Source organism: Balaenoptera physalus, assembly GCF_965194825.1.
Source record: "Balaenoptera physalus genome assembly, chromosome: 1".
Classification (NCBI taxonomy): domain Eukaryota; kingdom Metazoa; phylum Chordata; class Mammalia; order Artiodactyla; family Balaenopteridae; genus Balaenoptera; species Balaenoptera physalus.
The window spans coordinates 137,200,059-137,219,277 of record NC_138882.1 but is presented as its reverse complement, the minus strand read 5'-3'; the positions used below and the strand labels follow the sequence as shown (position 1 = coordinate 137,219,277).

The window sequence follows — 19,219 nt, the reverse complement described above, 5'->3', positions numbered from 1 at the left end:
CCACTGTCTCAGAAATAATGGGTTCTTGTCACCAGGGGGTTGAAAAAGAGATTAGATAATCCCTTCCCTAAAATGTGAAAAAGAATTATACCAGATAAAGGCTGGCCTGGATGACTTCTCAAGTTCTTTCAATTTTAAGATTCTGTTATTCTAAAAGGATGTCAAGTATTATGTATTCTCTATTTTATAAAATATATGATGGGAAGCGGACACAATGACACGTACAATTTTTAAATGACTAAGCTTTCGTCAAAGCGAGCTTTGAAATACGAGTGAATAACAATTATTAATAAATATTTCTAGGAATATTATTAGAATATATATAAATGTATATATGTATATATTATACACAAGTTTCTTTTTAAAAATTAATTAATGAATTAATTTTTGGCTGTGTTGGGTCTTTGTTGTTGTGCACGGGCTTTCTCTAGTTGTGGTGAGCAGGGGCTACTCTTTGTTGCGGTGCGCGGGCTTCTCATTGTCATGGCTTCTCTTGTTGCAGAATATGGGCTCTAGGCGCGCAGGCTTCAGTAGCTGTGGCACGTGGGCTCAGTAGTTGTGGCTTATGGGCTCTAGAGCTCAGGCTCAGTAGTTGTGGCACATGGGCTTAGTTGCTCCACGGCATGTGGGATGTTCCCGGGCCAGGGCTCGAACCTGTGTCCCTTGCATTGGCAGGCAGATTCTTAACCACTGCGCCACCAGGGAAGCCCCGATACACAAGTTTCTTATCAGCTATATATTTTTGCAAATGTTTTCTCCCTTTCTGTAGGTTGTCTTTTCACTTTCTTGATGGAGTTCTTTGAAGCACAAATTTTTAAAATTTCCATAGGGGACTTCCCTGGCAGTCCAGTGGTTAAGACTCCCCGCTTCGACTATAGGGGGTGCAGGTTTGATTCCTGGTTGGGGAACTAAGATCCTGCATGCCTCCCTGCATGGCCAAAAAAAAAAAAATCTGTAAAGTCTAATTTATCTACCTTTTTCTTTTGTTGTTTATGCTTTTGGTATCACATCTAAGAAACCACTGCCTAAACCAAGGTTATGGAGATTTACCCTTATGATTTCTTCTAGGAGTTTTGAAGTTTTAGCACTTACATGTAATTCTGTGATCAATTTTGAGGTAATTTTTACATATGACGTGAGGTCTAGCTTCATTCTTTGGCATGTGTATATCCAGTTTTCCCAGCATCATTTGTTGAAAATACTATTCTCTCCCTATTGAATTATCTTGCTACCCTTGTTGAAAATCATTTGACCAAATGTGAGGGTTAATTTTTGGACTCTTGACCCTGTTAATTTGATCTATGTCTCTATCCTTATGGTGGTACCACCCTGTCTTAATTACAACAGCTTTGTAGTGGGTTTTGAAGTGGGAATGTATGAATCCTTCAATTTTATTCTTCCCTTTAAGATCATTTTGGCTATTTTTGGTCTTTGTATGTCCTTAGGAATTTTAGGATCAGCTCGTCAACTTCTGCTTAAAGACAGCTGGAGTTTTGATGTAAATTGCATTGAATCTGTAGGTCATTTTGGGTAGTAATGCCATTTTGACAATATTAAATCTTCCAATGCAAGAAAATGGGACTTTTTCCATTTATTTGAGAATTCTTTAATTTCTTTCAATGGTGTTTTGTAGTTTCAGTGTACAAGCCTTGAAACATTTTATTAAGTTTATTTCTAAATATTTTATTTTTTGATACTATTGTAAATGGAATTGCTATCTTAATTTTATTTTCAGGTTGTTCATTGCTAGTATATAGAAATACAACTAATTTTTGTATATTGATCTTGTATCCTGCAACTTTGCTGAACTTGTTTATTAGTTCTAATAGGTTTTTTAAAGTGAATTCCTTAGAATTTTTTACATACAAATCATGTCATCTGTAAATAGTTTTCCTTCTTTTCCAATTGTATACATTCTATTTCTTTTCTTTGCCTAATTGCTGTGGCTAGAACCTCCAGTACACTGTTGAATAGTAGTGGGGAGAGCAGACATCCTGTTCCTAATCTTGGGGAGAAAATTCAATCTTTCATCATAAAATATAATGTTAACTGTGGGTTTTTCATAGATATTCTTTATCAGGATGAAGAAGTTCCCTTCTATTTGTGATTTTTTCTTCATTTTTTTAAAATGAACGATTGTTGAATGTTTTCAAAACGCTTTGTCTGCATCTTTTGAGATGATCATGTGGCTTTGTCTGCTGTTCCATTAATATGGTGCATTATATTAATTTTTGGATATTAAGCTAATTCTTGAATTCCTAGGAGAAATCCCACTTGGTTATGGTGTAGAGTCCTGTTTATGTATTGTTGAATTTGGTTTGTTAGTATTTTATTGAGGATTTTTCATGTAAATTCATAAGTGATATTGGTCTGTGGTTTTCTTTTCTTGTGATTTTTTTATCTGATATTGTTATCAGGGTAAATTTGGCCTCATAGAATGAGTTGGGAAGTATTTCCTCTATGTCCACTTTTGGAAAAAGTCTGCAAATAATTGGTATTAATTCTTCTTTAAATGTTTGGTACAATTCATGAGTGAAGCAGTGTGGGCCTGGATATTTCTTTGGGGAAGTTTTAAAATTACTAATTCAATCTCTTTACTTCTTATTGGTATATTCAGATTTTCTATTTGTTTTTGAGTCAATTTTTGTTGCTATTGTCTTTCTAGAAATTTGTCTATTCCATCTAGGTTGCCTAATTTATTGGCATAGAGTTGTTCATAGAATTCCCTTATGTGTTATAAATTTACCCCTTTTATCATTATAAAATGTCTTTATCTCTAGTAACAATTTTTGTCTTAAAGTCTATTTCTTCTGATATTAGTATAGCCATTTCAGTTCTCTTTTGGTTACTTTTTGCATAGTATATCTTTGTCCATCCCTTTTTTTTTTAACCTATTTATGCCTTTGAATCTAAAATGTGTTGCTTGTAGATAACATATAATTAGATCATTAAAAAAAAATACATCCTGCCAATCCCTGCCTTATGATTGGCATGCTTAATCCATTTATATTTAATGTAATTGCTGATAAGATATGATTTTTGTCTGACATTTTGCCATTTGCTTTCTGTATCTTTTGTCTTTTTTGTTCCTTCTTCCTCCACTCTTGTGTTCTTTTTTGTTAAATATTTCTAGAGTATATTTTAATATTTAGTACATTTTTTAAGTTACCTTATTAGTGGTTGCCCTGGTGATTACACTTAACATCTTAATTTAAAAGCACTGGATGTTTATCAGCATTCTAGCTTGTTTTTTGGAACATACGTCTCATGATATGTGTCAATAAAAATGGTTCTATCCTTGTATAAGGTTGAGAATGTTTTATACTCTCTCCCATGTAGGATATCATAAAATACTCTATTTTTTTAAAAATTGATTAATTAATTAATTAATTTTTGTTTGTGTTGGGTCTTCATTGCTGCACGCGGGCTTTCTCTAGTTGTGGCAAGCGGGGGCTACTCTTCGTTGCGGTGCGTGGGCTTCTCATTGCGGTGGCTTCTCTTGTTGTGGAGCATGGGCTCTAGGCTCGCAGGCTTCAGTAGTTGTGGCACACAGGCTCAGCAGTTGTGGCGCATGGGCTTAGTTGCTCTGTGGCATGTGGGATATTCCAGGACCAGGGCTCGAACCCGTGTCCCCTGCATTGGCAGGCGGACTTAACCACTGCGCCACCAGGGAAGTCCCATAAAATACTTTAAATATTAAAGAAAAATCATGTAGCAAAGAAAGCTGTTAAGTTTGTTGAAACCCCAAATTAAAAATATTAACTACCCTTTGTTAAGTAGCTACTATGTCTTAGGCACTATGTTAGGTACTTAATATCTCCCCCAAATCATTATGCCACTGAAATAATAACTCATAACCAGTCATGGTTATGAAGAATATTTGAGTCTCTTCTACATTTCACATAAGCTTAGCCTTCACATCTAGGTTTTTAAGTACTTATTCAACTCTATAATAGCTTCAGCAATAATGTATTGCTTCTTGGATTAGTTGATCATTAATACAAATGCACTATTCACATAATTCCCTAACACTTAGCAATGTTTCTTCTTTTAGTGTGGTAGATTCTTTGATCCTGAATTCTTAGTCCTATGTCCCAATGCAAGGGTTGCTCTTGTAAATGGGAGATAGATACCCCTTTGCTCCCCTTCTGGAAGGAGATGAAGATATGTATATGGATGAATCCAAGTTAAAGAAACTTGAGAAACAGCAAGTTTTGAGATTTTTGTTGGTAGCTTCTTAAACTTATTTTATCATCCATCTAGTATAATATTATGAACATATTAGAACAAGAAATGTCCACAAACAAACTAATCATAGAAATATTGGATATGATTGTTTCATCTTTCTTCTTTTTCTTAGATAAGTAAAGCTCTTTGATGTAAATTTAATGTTGGAACTGATATAAAATGACTTGTTTTGAGGATGAATTTATGAACTTATTTAAGTCAACCCTGTAGACTAGGTCCTATGAGGTTAAAGATTTACCTACTAAGTTAAAAACCAGAGTCTTGAACAGAGATTCTCTAACATTCTAGCTTCACAAAGCCTTTAATGTCTGAGTAACTTTTTTATGGCACTCTAAAAGAAATATGTAACACCTCTGCTTATTACATAGTTAAGTCCAAGTAACATAATATATACATTTGTTCTAATAGCCTAGTACCTTTTGGACATGGCAGAACTTCTCAAAGTTTGGAATCAGATTGGACACAGTCATTATTATTTTGTGTTCCACATTAATTTTTGTATGGTACTTATATTTTCACAGTAACCAATGGAAGACTAGTTTTTTAAAATGTCATCAAAAGGAATGTAGTGATCTAATGTTGAAATTGTGAACTACCTCAAGGTAGTAGTTCACAGTGCCCAACAGATACAGATGATGTTTGGAATCAGATTTTCATCCTGTGTGGAAAGGTGGCCAAGTTATTTAACTTTATTGAGCTTCACTTTCCTCATCTGCAAAATAGAATTATCAAATCTATACATAAAGACTAATTAGTGGAATCCCTGGCATAATATATACTTGTTACTTGGTTACTATTATTCAAGAAGCATTTGGCCCACTAATCAATAGTGGGAAGTATTGAACAGTCAAAGATTTTATTTGCATCCAGACTTGATGACTAAGTAGTATGATAGTGGTTGTATTTGAAATAAATTTTAAATTAGTAGAAATATTTTAGAAAGTATCAGAAACCAAATTTTTAGTGGAAGAAATGATAGGCTTAGATTTCAGTTTAAGTTTTGCTACTATTAGAAAAGTAACTGGTCCTCCCTTTCCTCATCTTTGAAATGGTGAAGATAGTATCATGGTGGGTATAGTATTAGGGGTAATTTCCACTTTTCTGTAAAAGTAAAAGGCACTCCATGAGTAAAGTTTCCTTTTCTCCTGTCTTTCAGAGATTGTTTTTCCACTGAGACTGAATTGTACCAGATTTGGCATTCCCTAGGGGATCCTTTAGGGGATATTTTTCTCTTAATCCTAGTCGGAAGGTAGGCTGGCTTTGCTGTCTGTTGATCTTTTCTGGTTTAGCATGTAGTATAGGAACTCTATCTAGATTATCTGCCCTGAGGCAGTTATCAGTTACTAATTACTTTTTGATATTGTCAAAGATGTTATTATCCTTTCTCCTTGGCTATGACAAATGTAAGGTGCCCCAAATGGAAAAAAGTTGACTTTAAACAACTTATTTTAAAAATAACTACTTATTAACAGGTTTATTTATCTTAATTCAATTGAATTTTTCCCTTAAAACAGATTTATTTGTTTATGGATGGGACATGATTCTCTAGATTCCCCTAGATGAATACCTCTGCTTCTTAGAAACCAGGTTACTTTATTTTTTCAATCTGAATTTCCAAGTTAATCCTTCTTGCCTGACTTAAATCTCCCTTATTCTAATGTAAGTTTTTAAAGCTCATATTCCATCTTTGCAATTGAAAACAGCTCCTAAGCCTTCTTGGTATAATATTAGCAATGATTATATAGACAATTCCAATTTTGGTGAAATGGTATTGTCAGAATGTTTTAGTCAGATGTGCCTCTCTCCCTTCTTAACACTGTGGTGATCTCCACAGAGCACAGGGCTCAAAATAGGATCCTGCAACAGGAGAAGTGGGCACACCAAATTGCCAGACTTGCTTAGGGAAAAGGAATGGGAAGGAGGCAGGGACTGATTGGCAAGTGTAGGAAGTGACGGTTTTGGGAATTCTTTAAAATTTAAAGACTTAAATAAGTATAAAACTTAGTAATTATTCAGTAATTTATTTTCTTCATTTTTAAAAGAAATGGATAAATAGCCTTCTTTGTGGAACTATGTTCATGCGCCATGTCTAGAGACAAAAACAACAGACTGATGTTTATCTATAGTCACATATTCCACATTATTTTCTGGCATTTTTCTTTTTCTTTTTTGAGATATCTAGCTCTACCTAGGAATTATCCACAAAGAAATAATGATTACATTAAAAATCCACAGGGGGAAAAATGATGGAAAAGACCAGTAGTTGAGCTTAGATGAGCTGTGTGTGATTTTACTTTATAATTTCCACTTTCTTGTAATTTTAGATTTTCTTTGAAAAGTATGCTTTAATGAGTATTTATAATTTTAAAAAACGAGTTTGCATTTCATCTAAATAAAGAAATCAAATGGATGCATCAAGTACACTAGTCAGTCTGTTCCTTCAAGCTGTTTTTACTTAGTCAAACACAATGCTGATCATCTTAAATACAATGATATGTAATACTTTTGAGCATAAAATAGATGTCAGGATTAAGATATAGAATAAACATTTTTGTCAATCTTCATTATTTGCAATATGTAGCTCAGAAGAGAATAATTTTAAAAACAAAAGTGCTTAAAATATATTAATATTGGAAAGTTAATGACAATATTTCTCTTTTTTCACTTTCAGGTGATTGCACAGTGCTTAAATATAATTAAGCAGACGAGGCAACAAAGTATAACCCCCCCCCCCCACGCACATTATTACCCCATACTCTGATTTTAAATAGAAATTATATTTGTAAGTATTTTATGCTCTGTTTTTCAAAAAAATTACAGTCACTACTATATGTAATTGCTTGGATGTTATGTAAGCTTTTAATAGATAATCTCTGAGAAATTATTTGGTTGAGAGCCCTCAGTGGATGAGATAGGTTTCCTCATTATAAAATCAGAAATAGTAGTAATTGCTATTTAGTATATTAAGTATATTAAATGGAAATGTTAAAGTTTATAAAACTTGAGAATCTTTGAACAATTACATATATATGCATACAATTACACTGATTGTCTTAGATGATAGTCCCTGGTTTGAGAAAAAGTTTGGTTTGACATTTAATAATTAAGCCTTTTTGCAAGATACTGTTTTGACTTGGCAAAACCACATACAAATCAGGTGTAGAGGACTGGCTTTTAAGTGTTAAAAAATAATTGGAGCAGATAGGTACCTAAAATACACTTTTATAATAGGAATAAAAGTTTAATAAATCCACATTCATTTGCTCTTTGATTATAAATATATAAAGAGTTTTTAGTTATGATGTGTCTGTCTCACAGGGAAAGTATGATTACCTAAATATGCACTTTTTTTAAAAGGAATTGCTTACTCAACTCTGTGCGTTCTGTAAAACATTGCAAAATTGTGTGCATCTGCAAGTTAAAACTCATATACAGCAGGCTAAAACTGAACAGAATCTGACTGCAGACCTGACTATGTTTTTCTGGGTTTTGTCACCAGAAACATATTAGGCTAGAATGTGCTCAGGATTTTTTGAACAGTCCATGAAAGGTGACAGGGATGTTAATCTCCACTTCAGCCCTGGCAACTTCACTCAAGTCCTTGGCATTCAGAATTAGGAGATAAGCGGGCTTTTGACCTGCCCCAGGGCTCACCACCACACTCAGAACTACACCTGTTAATCAGAAGTTAATAAGGCAATGTTGAATTAAAAAAAAAAAAAAGCCCATAGCATTAGATTAAGTGTCACTGAAATAATACAGGAAGCAAGGAAGCATTACATTGACAAATAAAGAAAACCAGATGACTTGATATCTTGTTCTGACTCTTCTACCACCTGGCTATGTGGCAACCCTGAAAGGGATTTTAAATTTTTCATGTCCCCTGACTATAAGCTCTAAGAAGGGAGTGACCCTATCTGTCTTGCCCACTGTTGTATCCCAATAGCCTACTACAATGATTACTTACAATGATAGTAAGTATTCATTAAATTCTTATTTAATGAATGTTTTGAACATGAATGAATGAACACAGAATGTTTCTGTGTTTTTATCTGTATCATACGATACAGATATCGTATGTGTCATACGATTTAACACCTGTTCTACCTGTGGCAAAAAAAGAATGTTGTGACAATCAAGTGAAAAATGTATATTAAAAGACTCTGGGAATTCCCTGGTGGTTCAGTTGTTAGGACTCCGCGCTTTCACTGCTGAGGAAGCGGGTTCAATCCCTGGTCGGGTAACTAGGATCCCGCAAGCTGAGCGGTGTGGCCAAAAAAAAAAGACTTTGAAAACAGTAAGGTATATTATTTCTATAATTTCCAAGACCTAGCTGGAAGCTTAGTTCCTTCAAACAAAATAAGAACAAACTTTTTGCGGTTTTGACTGGGAAGGCTGTATATGTAAAATCACTTAGCGTAAAACGGCTCTACAATTCCTTATTTTATTCATTTCTCTGTGGTTTTCCATATTTTAATCCCAGAGAGGATAACCTACCTCCTTGTCCCGGATAATCAATAGTTAACTAAGACTGACGCTTTGTAACTGAGTTGCTGTTTTATAGGCTGTTGCTCTGGGTCCCCTTCTAGCCCCAGCTTACTAAAAGGAAAAACCAAAACTAGAAGCACAAAGCCTCATCCTCATTCTCTTGGATCTGTTAGAATACTCAATTTCCCTCCTTAGAACTCTATCCCTTTTCAGAAATGTATCTAGGTCAGGAAAGGCAAAAACCTAGGCCGCATGCTGCTCCTTCTTCCTCCTCTCCTTCATCTAGAGCAGACATTGATGTTCTATCGTGACGCCAGATGGTGCTTTAGCATTTTTCCAACAGTACCAAATGAAACCTGACCATAAGATAAAACTTATTTTCAAATAAGTTTAAATTCTTTAGTGCTGTCCCATTCAATAGTATAAAGGATTATTTCTGAACATTAGGGAATAATCAACATAACTCCTCTCCTAATTAACTAACTATATGAACTGCAATGAAAAGAGAGTGTTCAGACACATCTATTACTTTTATTACCGTCATCTTCCTCCAAGGCATCTGGGTGAGAAACAAAGATGGGTTCTGAGGGGTATGAATCAGGCTCTTGCCATACCCAAGTTTCTTTAGTTTTGACGTTCAGCTTACAGAGCTGCTTGTAAGAAAGAAAAGTCAATCAGTCAGTCAATCAAGTCAATATGCTCTACTTGACTAGCATGTGACTCAAAGTACTGTTCGAATATTAGGAAGATGGATTAATTACCCTGTCTGGAACAAAGTGATTCAAGCCAAGTCCATATGCGTATGTGTAAGGTTTCCCACCATACTTCTGGTAGTTGATTTGAGGAAATTCAAATGCTGCAAAATAGAGCACGTGCTTAGGAAAACTCGTTAATCTCTTTGAATGGAACATTTTGTTCTCTGTCATGTGAGGTTTTTTCCTAAATCATCTCACCTTGGCGAGGCCCTGAAAAGAGAACTTCAGGTTCCAGCCAGATGGTCTCGTCACTGCACAGAATTGCAGTGGCAGTTGTGTTGGGGAGTGTGACTAAATTCTTGCCTGTGTCAGCCTAAGAAAGAGGATAACAGAAACCTCAGTGAGCAGGAAAGAAAAATCAAGCAGCCATAAATATAGTCTTCCCAAGTTTTGTCTCCTGAGTTCTTCATTTCTTAAGTCAACATGTAGGGAGAGGCAGTGCAGAAAACTCTAGAAAGGGGAGCCCAGGAACATGACTGGGAAAGCTGTCTGTGTCCACGTCAGTCACTGGCTGTGTGTCACTGGGAAAGTCACACAACTTCATAGGCCCTCAGTCTTCTCATCAGTGAAATGAGACTGACCTCGAAGAAAATTTACAGCTCTGAGGATGGGCTCTGGAAAAAGAAGTATTCTTCTGCAGAACAACAAAGACTTCAACCTCTAGGTATCCATACAGTGTTTGTCTCCTTTATAGTTAGGCTATATTTTTATTTTATTTGAAAACAAAATCATACTCGTATGTTGTCAAAAAAGAAAACAAATTGAAAAACTACTGACCAGATGTTTTCTAAGATCTCTTGTCACCTACATTGCTCCCATGTGATTTTTCAGATTATTTTATGAAAGGAATGAATATCATGAGCTCTTTCAAAGAACATATTCATTTAGTAATACCTGCATCAAATACTTAAATACATGTTTTGTGTTAGACTCTATTCTAGCCATTTGGGATATTTCAGAGAACAGAGTCCCTGTCATCATGAAGTTTACATTCTAATTTGGGAACATAAACAATATAAATATAATTAATAGATAAAGTGTTTAGTACATCATGAATGTGAGGAGAAAAAATAGAGCAGAGTAAGGGGGATCAGAAGTGTGCAGAGTAGGTGAGTTGTAATTTTAGTAGGTGGTCAGGGTGGGCCTCATTGAAAAGGTGACATTTGGGATAAAACTTGTAGGAGATGAAGGAAGCTAGCAATACAGATATCTGGGGAAGAGCATTTGAGCAGAGAGAACAAACTACAAAGGCCTGAGGTAGGAGTACGCCAAAGGTCCTTAAAGAACATTAAAGAGACCAGTGTGGCTGCACTGACTGAGCTCGGGGGAGAAGAGCAGGAGAGGAGAGTGAAGGGGTAGAGACTGATAGGTCATTGTGAGGTCTTGGTCTTTTTCTGTGAGCGAGAGATGGGAAGTCATTGGAGGGTTCTGAGCAGAGCAGTGGCAGGCTCTGATTTATTTTTAAAAGAATCACCCTGACTGCTCTGTCGAGATCACTTTTGCAGCTCAATATTAAAAAAACAAACAACCCAATCCAAAAATGGGCAGAAGACCTAAATAAACATTTCTCCAAAGAAGACATACAGATGGCCAAGAAGCACATGAAAAGCTGCTCAACATCACTAATTATTAGAGAAATGCAAATCAAAACTACAATGAGGTATCACCCCACACCAGTTAGAATGGGCATCATCAGAAAATCTACAAACAACAAATCCTGGAGAGGGTGTGGAGAAAAGGGAACCCTCTTGTACTGTTGGTAGGAATGTAAATTGATACAGCTACTTTGGAGAACAGTATGGAGGTTCCTTAAAAAACTAAAAATAGAATTACCATATGACCCAGCAATCCCACTACTGGGCATTTACCCAGAGAGAACCATAATTCAAAAAGACACATACACCCCAATGTTCATTGCAGCACTATTTACAATAGCCAGGTCATGGAAGCAACCTAAATGCCCATCGACAGACAAATAGATAAAGAAGATGTGGTACATATATACAGTGGAGTATTAGCCATAAAAAGGAACGAAATTGGGTCATTTGTAGAGATGTGGATGGATCTAGAGACTGTCATACAGAGTGAAGTAAGTCAGAAAGAGAGAAACAAATATCGTATATTAATGCATATATGTGGAACCTAGAAAATGGTACAGATGAATCAGTTTGCAGGGCAGAAATTGAGACACAGATGTAGAGAACAAACGTATGGACACCAAGCAGCAAACCACCAAACCACCAAAGCAGTGGGGGGTGGGGGTGGTGGTGTGATGAATTGGGCGATTGGGATTGACATGTATACACTGATGTGTATGAAATGGATGACTAATAAGAACCTGCTGTATAAAATATATATATATATGTGAGAGATACAAAAATAAATAAATTAATTAAATACATGTAAGTTAAAAAAAAAAAAAAAAGAGTAGGGGAGATTCAAGAGTGAAATCAGGGAAACCAGTTTGTCTTGTAGTAGTCCAGTCAAAAGAAAACAATGGTTCAGACTAGGCTGGTAGCATTGAAGTCAGTGAGGAGTGTAAGGTAGAGCCAAGAGGATTTCCTGATAGATAAGATATGGGGTGGGGAAGAGGCATGAAACTGAGAAAGGAGTCAAGAAGGGCTCCAAGGTTTTTGGCCTGAATAATTAAAAGTTGGAGTTGTCACAACAAAGATGGGGATTACTGAAGGTAATTTTTGGTAGGGGAAGAGGAGAAGTTTAGGTTTTGTCTATTAAACTTGAAGTGTTTATTGGACATCAAAATAAAGACATGGCATTGGCAGTAGCATATAAGAACCTTGAGTTAAAAGGAAAGTTGGAGATGAAATTCTAGGCTGCTTTAAAGCATGAGTCTTTACAAAGGGAGTGAGTGTACAGATAGAAGATAGAACAAAGGGCTGAGTTCTGGTGCCCTCCAACATAAAGGGGTCTTCAAGAGAGGAATGAGGGGATAGGTGGTGGGGGCAAGAAGAGTTAAGAGAAGGATTTTGTAAGAGGGCAAAATAATAGCATGATATGCATGATTTAATGAAAACGGGAGGAGTGTGAGATATATGAGAGAGGGGGAGAATTGTAGAGTGTTGTCCTGGAGAGGGTGAAGAAGGATGGGAAAGAGTAGTTCTGAATAGGATGATGGATAATTCAGTATGAGTACAGATGCTGGTGGGTGGGTAGATGTGGTGGCAGGAGTCTACGTTCTTTTCTGATCTCTTTCATTTGTTTCAGTAAAATAGGAACCAGAGCCATCAGTTGAGTATGAGTGTGGAGGTGGGAGGTGTTAGAAGGTTGAAGAGAGGAGGGTGTGAAATATTTAACTAGGAAAGTGAAGTTGGGAAATGTAGCAGTAAGGTTTGTGGTCATGTACTTAAAAATGGGCCAATTAACACAATTGTGTGTTTTTAGCACTTAATTTCAGCCTTAGAGGTACAAGCATGGAGTGGGTGGAGGGTTGAATTTAACTAGGATTATGATTTTGACAAATAAATTCTATAAAGTAAGAAAGAGGCAAGAGAAATGAAGATCTACTCAAGGGGGTGATTACAATGATTGACCATGAAATTGTTATTGAATAAGGATGGAAGGTAAGTCCTCAAGGGAGTGAGAGATGGTGAGAAGGTAATAGGTTCAATAGACTGGAGGTTCCTGATGGGAACTGCAATAGGGCAAGTAATCTTAAAAGATAAGAGGTGGTAGTCAGAATGTGTCATGCATGAAACCAAGGTTATGGTAGAAGCACAGTCAAAGGTAATGGCAAGGTCAGTTGCATGACTGTGGGGAGTGAGTGGCTGAGATAGAATGGAAGACAGAATCAGTGGAGGACATCATGGAACTGAGAGGCCAGTTGTTGGAAGAGTCACCTATGATGTGTATATTGAAATAACTGAGAGTCAGGAGTAGATCAGGGTAGTGTGACACTGAGCCAGAAGGGAGAAGGAGTGGTGGTTAATCGGTGAGAATAATAATGAGGGGTGTATATATGTAAATGTAGACATACCACTTGGCTATATACTTAGCTGAAGTGAGATTTGAAATTGGAAGATTTTAAGGGTGGGTGGAAGGAGCAATGGTCTGGAAGCAGCGAAGTGGAATAAGTGTATCACAACCCCAGGCCCGGTGGTACAAGCGCTGTAAGAGGAGAAACTGCTACCCCTGGAAATTGCTGCTGAAGAGACCAGTGTCCTAGAGGGAATGTCAGATTTTTTGGTAAAAGAAGAAGGTGGAAGGAACCTTCTGAGCAGAGGATAGATGGAATTTTTCTGGTATGTACAATGAACTAAAAGGAAATAGTGAAAGATTTTCAGGATTGGGAAGAGATGGGAGGTGAGGATGGGTCTTGTGAGATTCTGTGAAGTGGGGCCTCGAGGCACTTCATGGTGATTTTGGGAAGGAGAGAGCGGCATGTGTGCATACATACATATTTATACATGTATACAGTAAGTTCAAATGTTGATGTCGAACATATTACTTATGCGACTGTAACTTTAATGATTTTACTCTGTCGTATCTTATTTTTTTCCACCATTAAATTAGGGTTTTTAATGTAAGAGATCTGTAACATTATCTTTGCTTTCCAAACTAGCTCCTTATTTTCACTCTTCCCCCTCACTATTTTTTTAACAGATGCATTTATCCCCTGACCCAGCAATTTCACTTCTGAGAGTCTATCCTATTGCTATATCTGCACATATATAAAATAACATACATACAAAGTTATTCCTTGTGACATTATCTGTAACAGCCAAAGAATGGAAACAACTCTGTTGCCCAGCAGTGAGGAACTTGGGTATGTTCACAAAAAAGAATACCATGCAGTTGAAGAAAGCAAATCTTCAATATATATTTTAAAATGAAAAGAAGCAAGGAAAAAAATGTGGATATAGAAAGTTACTTTTTGTGTAAAAATGGGAAATAATAATTATATATATTTATATTTTCTTATATTTGCATAAACAAAGGAAAAGGAAAGACATTAAAAGTTACACACAGAAGTGAAGGGGAATGGTATGGAATGGAGGCAGATAGAGGTTGGAGTGACACTTCCAGTGTGTACCTTTTTAGATCATTTTGATTTTTTGACCATTTAAATTCACTGCCTATTCAAAAATAATAAAGGTATATTTTAAAGATATCACTGTTATCTTAATCACTAAACTGGAAACTTCACTCATACTCTTTCCTCTCCTTCCTTCAATCTGTTTATCTATTTCCCTAATTTATGACTTATTTTTCTCTTCATTGCCAAACTTTTAAAAGTGCAGGCTATAGTGATTGCTCCCACATTCTCATCAATTGCTCACCTTTATTGCCTTGAAACCTGATTTCTGCCTCGCTCCCTACTCCCCTGGAGATCACTAAATCTGGTTTTTGGCTCTTCATCTTCAGTCTTTTCAACTTGTCTATATATAGCAGTGGGCACCAGTGAAAACCTTCTCTTACCTTATCATGTGGCATTATCCTCTCTTAGCTGTAACTAGGGCCCTTTGGTGATTTTTTTCTCTTTCTTTCTCTGACTCCTCTTTTCTTACCACTTTCTGCACATGGGTGTTTCCCCAACTGTTGTGCTTGGCCATCTTTTCTTTTCTTTCAGCATTTTATGGCTATCAAGTTCCTCATTTTTAAAATAAACAAATTTGTATGTTTCTTTTAAAACACTTACTCTAAAGTATGAATTTTTCCTGCTAGCAATCTTATCTATCTTCATATATTTGATCATCATTTCAATACCAATAACTATCAGCTCTTTTCTTCTGACCCTACTTTGTGTCTCAAGGACCTGCACTTCCATATGAAAGCCTACAAGATGTCTTCACATATTTGATCATCATTTCAATACCAATAACTATCAGCTCTTTTCTTCTGACCCTACTTTGTGTCTCAAGGACCTGCACTTCCATATGAAAGCCTACAAGACGTCTTCACAAAAATGTTGTTGATGCTGATTTTGTTATTGATGATGATTATAATGAATATTATTTAACACTTTCTTTGTGTGAGGGACTATATTCAGTGATTGACATATGTCACCTCGTTTATTGATCACAAAAATCCTGTATGGTGGATATAGATAAAGAAAAAGGGATTTAAAAAGGTTAAATGTCTTGCTGCAAATCACACAGCTAGAAAGCTGGAAGCCCTGGTCAACCTGGGTCTGTCTTGAAGTCAGCCCTTTTACTCATTCACCCCCCTTCCTCATAGTTCTACAATTCACGTTTATCTCCAAACCTGCTCTGCCTATCACATTTCCTATTTCCAAAGGTATCAACACTCTAGACACATAGGCTTAAAGGATCTCCATGGTCTTTTGCATGTCTAAGACTTAATTCATTCTACCATCCAATCAAATGTAAGATCCTTTTAATTCTACCTGTAGGAACTCTCACTTTTGTCTGTTTGTCTGTTCCTACTACCACTACATTTTTCTATCACCTGAGTGATTTTCATTGTCTCCAATCCCAGGTCCCTATCATCATCCTTTCTTCACTTCCAATACTACTTACACACAACACAGCCTTATTTTAGAAAATCAAAGCTGCAAATAACCTTAGTTATTATTTAGTCCAATTTATTTAGCTTTCTGAGCAGGCAACCGAACTGTAGGGGAGCTTGCTCACTGAGTGACTTGCTCAGGGAAGCCGGACATTTAGTAGCAGGGACAACTAGAGTAGTCAGTACGCTTGATACCCAGTCCACCAGCTCTGAACATGGCTTTCTTCTGTTCAAAACCTTGACTATCTCCCCATCACCTGTCAAATAAAGCACAAACCTTTTGGCCTGAAAGCCTTCAAAGACTGCCAACCTACTTTTTTTTTTAAGTTTTTTGCCCACTTATTCCACTGTTTTTGCTTATGTTCTAACCAGTTGGATTGCAATCAGTTTTAAAGGATTTTGTAAATAGAAGAACAACAGGTGTAGAGTCAAAACCTGGTTTTCGTTTTGACTCCGCCACAGCTGGATTTTGCTAAGTCATGTGACTCTTCTGAGCTTCAGTTTCCTTGTTTATAAAATGAGGCAAGTAGAATTAGTTAATTTTTAAAGTTCCTTCCAGCTCTGAAATTTCAAGACTTTATGTATAAACACACAGCAGGAGAAAAAATGCTGAGCGAGATGAAACATTCTGGTTATATCTGAAATCTATGTAGAGGGTGGTTACCTTGTCAGTATTCAAAGGAAGTACGTATCTCCTAACTTCAGGCTGGGGAGCCTTTCTGGCATTTCTTTTCACCTCTTCCCAGTTCTCACGTAAATTGGCTAAATATAAGTAATTATAAACAAATTCAAATCTGCAAAAATAAGAAGTCAAACATGAGGACAGCCAATTACAAATAATTTAGAGACATGCTTCATGCCTTTTAAAAGCACAAGTGCCTACCTATTCTTCAGACCCCAACCCAGAACCTGCTAAAGACTCAGGAATACTGGAGCCATTTCTCCTGCCCACTCTGGGTGGAGAAAAGAATCCTGCTCATGGATATGTTTACATAACAACAGCCTTTGAAACTTTCTGCTCTATTTCTCTATCACCATTCTGTCTGTGTCTTCAGGGGCTACTGTCTTTTTTAGTGACCTGCTGGGTTTTTTTTGTTTTTTGTTTTTTAACTTATTTATTTTTGGCTGTGTTGGGTCTTCGTTTCTGTGCGAGGGCTTTCTCCAGTTGCGGCGAGCGGGGACCACTCTTCATCGCGGTGTGCGGGCCTCTCACTATCGCGGCCTCTCTTTTTGCAGAGCACAGGCTCTAGACGCGCAGGCTCAGTAGCTGTGGCTCACGGGCCTAGTTGCTCCGCGGCATGTGGGATCTTCCCAGACTAAGGCTCGAACCCATGTCCCCTGCATTGGCAGGCAGATTCTCAACCACTGCGCCACCAGGGAAGCCCTGACCTGCTGTTTTGAAGAAAGCATATCTCTTTTTCCCAAACCCAGACTAGGTGGAGTTCTAGGCTCCCCAAAGGATCTTGTTAAGTTTGAGTGAAATTAAGCTTAAGTTTACTCATCAAGTCACAGAATCTTTTATTTTCGGGTCTGGTTCACGGACCTGATCAGTTTTCAATCATTAACCATAGTTTTGAGGTTCAGTTAGTGTTTCTGATTATCTAAACTCCCTACAGCCTTTTCAATCATATTTTGTGACTTAAGCATTCTTCTTGCTTTTTTAGATGTTATTCAGATTAAATATTGAGAGCGGCATCTCCAAAAAAACCCCTAATTTCCAGGAACAACTAGAGATGTAACATTTATCCAATGTCCTTTCTTACCCTTTCCAGCAACAGAGATCCACAATCAGAAACTCACTGTCTTCATAGGTATTGATGTGATGGAAGAGGTTAAAAGGAGATGTCCTGTATTTATTATTGATATACTTTTTTCTTTTTCTGTCAGCAATATGAAGCCAAACCTTGAAAAGTGAAGAGAATATTTTGATGCATTTAAAAAGAAAAAAAAGTGTGCATTATGAAAGACATATTCTTCAGAACCATAAAGCTGACGAATAAATGTAAGACTTACCCCCATGGTTTCATTGGACTCAAAACAATCCATGTAGTTGGCTCCCCAAAGACTCCATGAAGAAAGGAACTTGAACAGGTTAATTTTGACTGGTGTCTCCACAAAAACAATATAGTTGGGAGTCAAACCAAAACTGTTCAGAAACAGAAATAAACTTGTGAGTGGGAAGGGTTGATTCTCAAACCACAGAGAAATATGTACACATGAGGTTTGCTCAGTTATATGAATCAACAGTGCCTACATGAAATTAACTACATTTAAATTTAGGTTTCTGCAAGAAAATGTCATGATCAGGATTGGTATCAAAGGTAGGCAAAGCAGATCTTTAAACCTGAGTTTTCCTGAAGATTCATAGCAGGCCTTCAAGTTACCTATGGACGTAAGATGGCTTGAATCGGTCACTGCAGGGGAATTGTACAACGATCTCTGACTTGCTTATTGGATCTTCCTTGTCTGAAATAAAGTGGTTTCAAAAGGCTGTGGAACAGCCTCTTTTTTTTTTTTTTTTTAAATACAAAGCATTTAGAACATCTTATGCAAGCAAAGAAATACATTTTCAGATCTTGATTTTTTAAAGAGTTTATTTCCATTTTCTCAGTCACTGGCATTTCTTAGAGAAATTTCATGTGGAGCTGCAATCACCCAGGAAAATCCAAATAGCAGCAGATTTGGAAAGTACACTCAAACAGTGTGTGGCAGACAGAGTACAGTGGAGTCACATCTTACATCTGGAGGTGGGTTCTAAGTCAAGGGAGTAAGGCAAAATTTTAGTATGGTCAAAGTGCCTTTTACAATCTCTTAAGTTATCTATAAAGTTATGGCATATGTGGTTTTGGGTCCATAGCCCTTTACAATAATTCTTAAGCACATTAAAGTTTATTTACTACTAAGGCAGTGTCTTCAAACCTTAGTGTATATAAGAACCACATAAAAAGCTTCTGAAAATACTGACTATGGGCTCACCCCTAGAATTACTCATTCAGTCTACCTCAGGTGGGGCTCAAGATTTGTATTTCTAACAGGTTCCCAGGTGATACTGCTGGCCCAGGGTCTATACTTCAAGAATCATACTAAGCAGTAATAAATAAAAATCCATATATACTCAAATAATTCTATTATCAAGATCATTATCAAATTTCTGGCAAGGAATGGAGGATGAATGGAGAATTCTAAAGAGTACTCTCTTCTGTTTTAATATTCTTTCTCTATAGTATATGAGTTAAAAGGTT

At 36.6% G+C, this 19,219-nt stretch overlaps 1 protein-coding gene across 1 annotated transcript in view; it reads right to left on the bottom strand.

Annotated features, from left to right (window-relative positions):
* Positions 1-66: 66 nt before the first annotated feature.
* Positions 67-19,219, bottom strand: part of RPE65 (retinoid isomerohydrolase RPE65) — a 28,123-nt gene continuing 8,970 nt past the window's right edge. Inside the window, exons 7-14 of the mRNA XM_082420537.1 lie at positions 18,362-18,443; positions 17,991-18,123; positions 17,741-17,880; positions 16,642-16,771; positions 9,690-9,804; positions 9,498-9,592; positions 9,275-9,386; positions 67-7,922 (exon numbers count right to left, since the gene is read on the bottom strand). Coding sequence (XP_082276663.1) covers positions 7,771-7,922; positions 9,275-9,386; positions 9,498-9,592; positions 9,690-9,804; positions 16,642-16,771; positions 17,741-17,880; positions 17,991-18,123; positions 18,362-18,443 — 959 coding nt within the window. The 3' untranslated portion in view covers positions 67-7,770. The remainder of the gene's footprint in view (positions 7,923-9,274; positions 9,387-9,497; positions 9,593-9,689; positions 9,805-16,641; positions 16,772-17,740; positions 17,881-17,990; positions 18,124-18,361; positions 18,444-19,219) is intronic.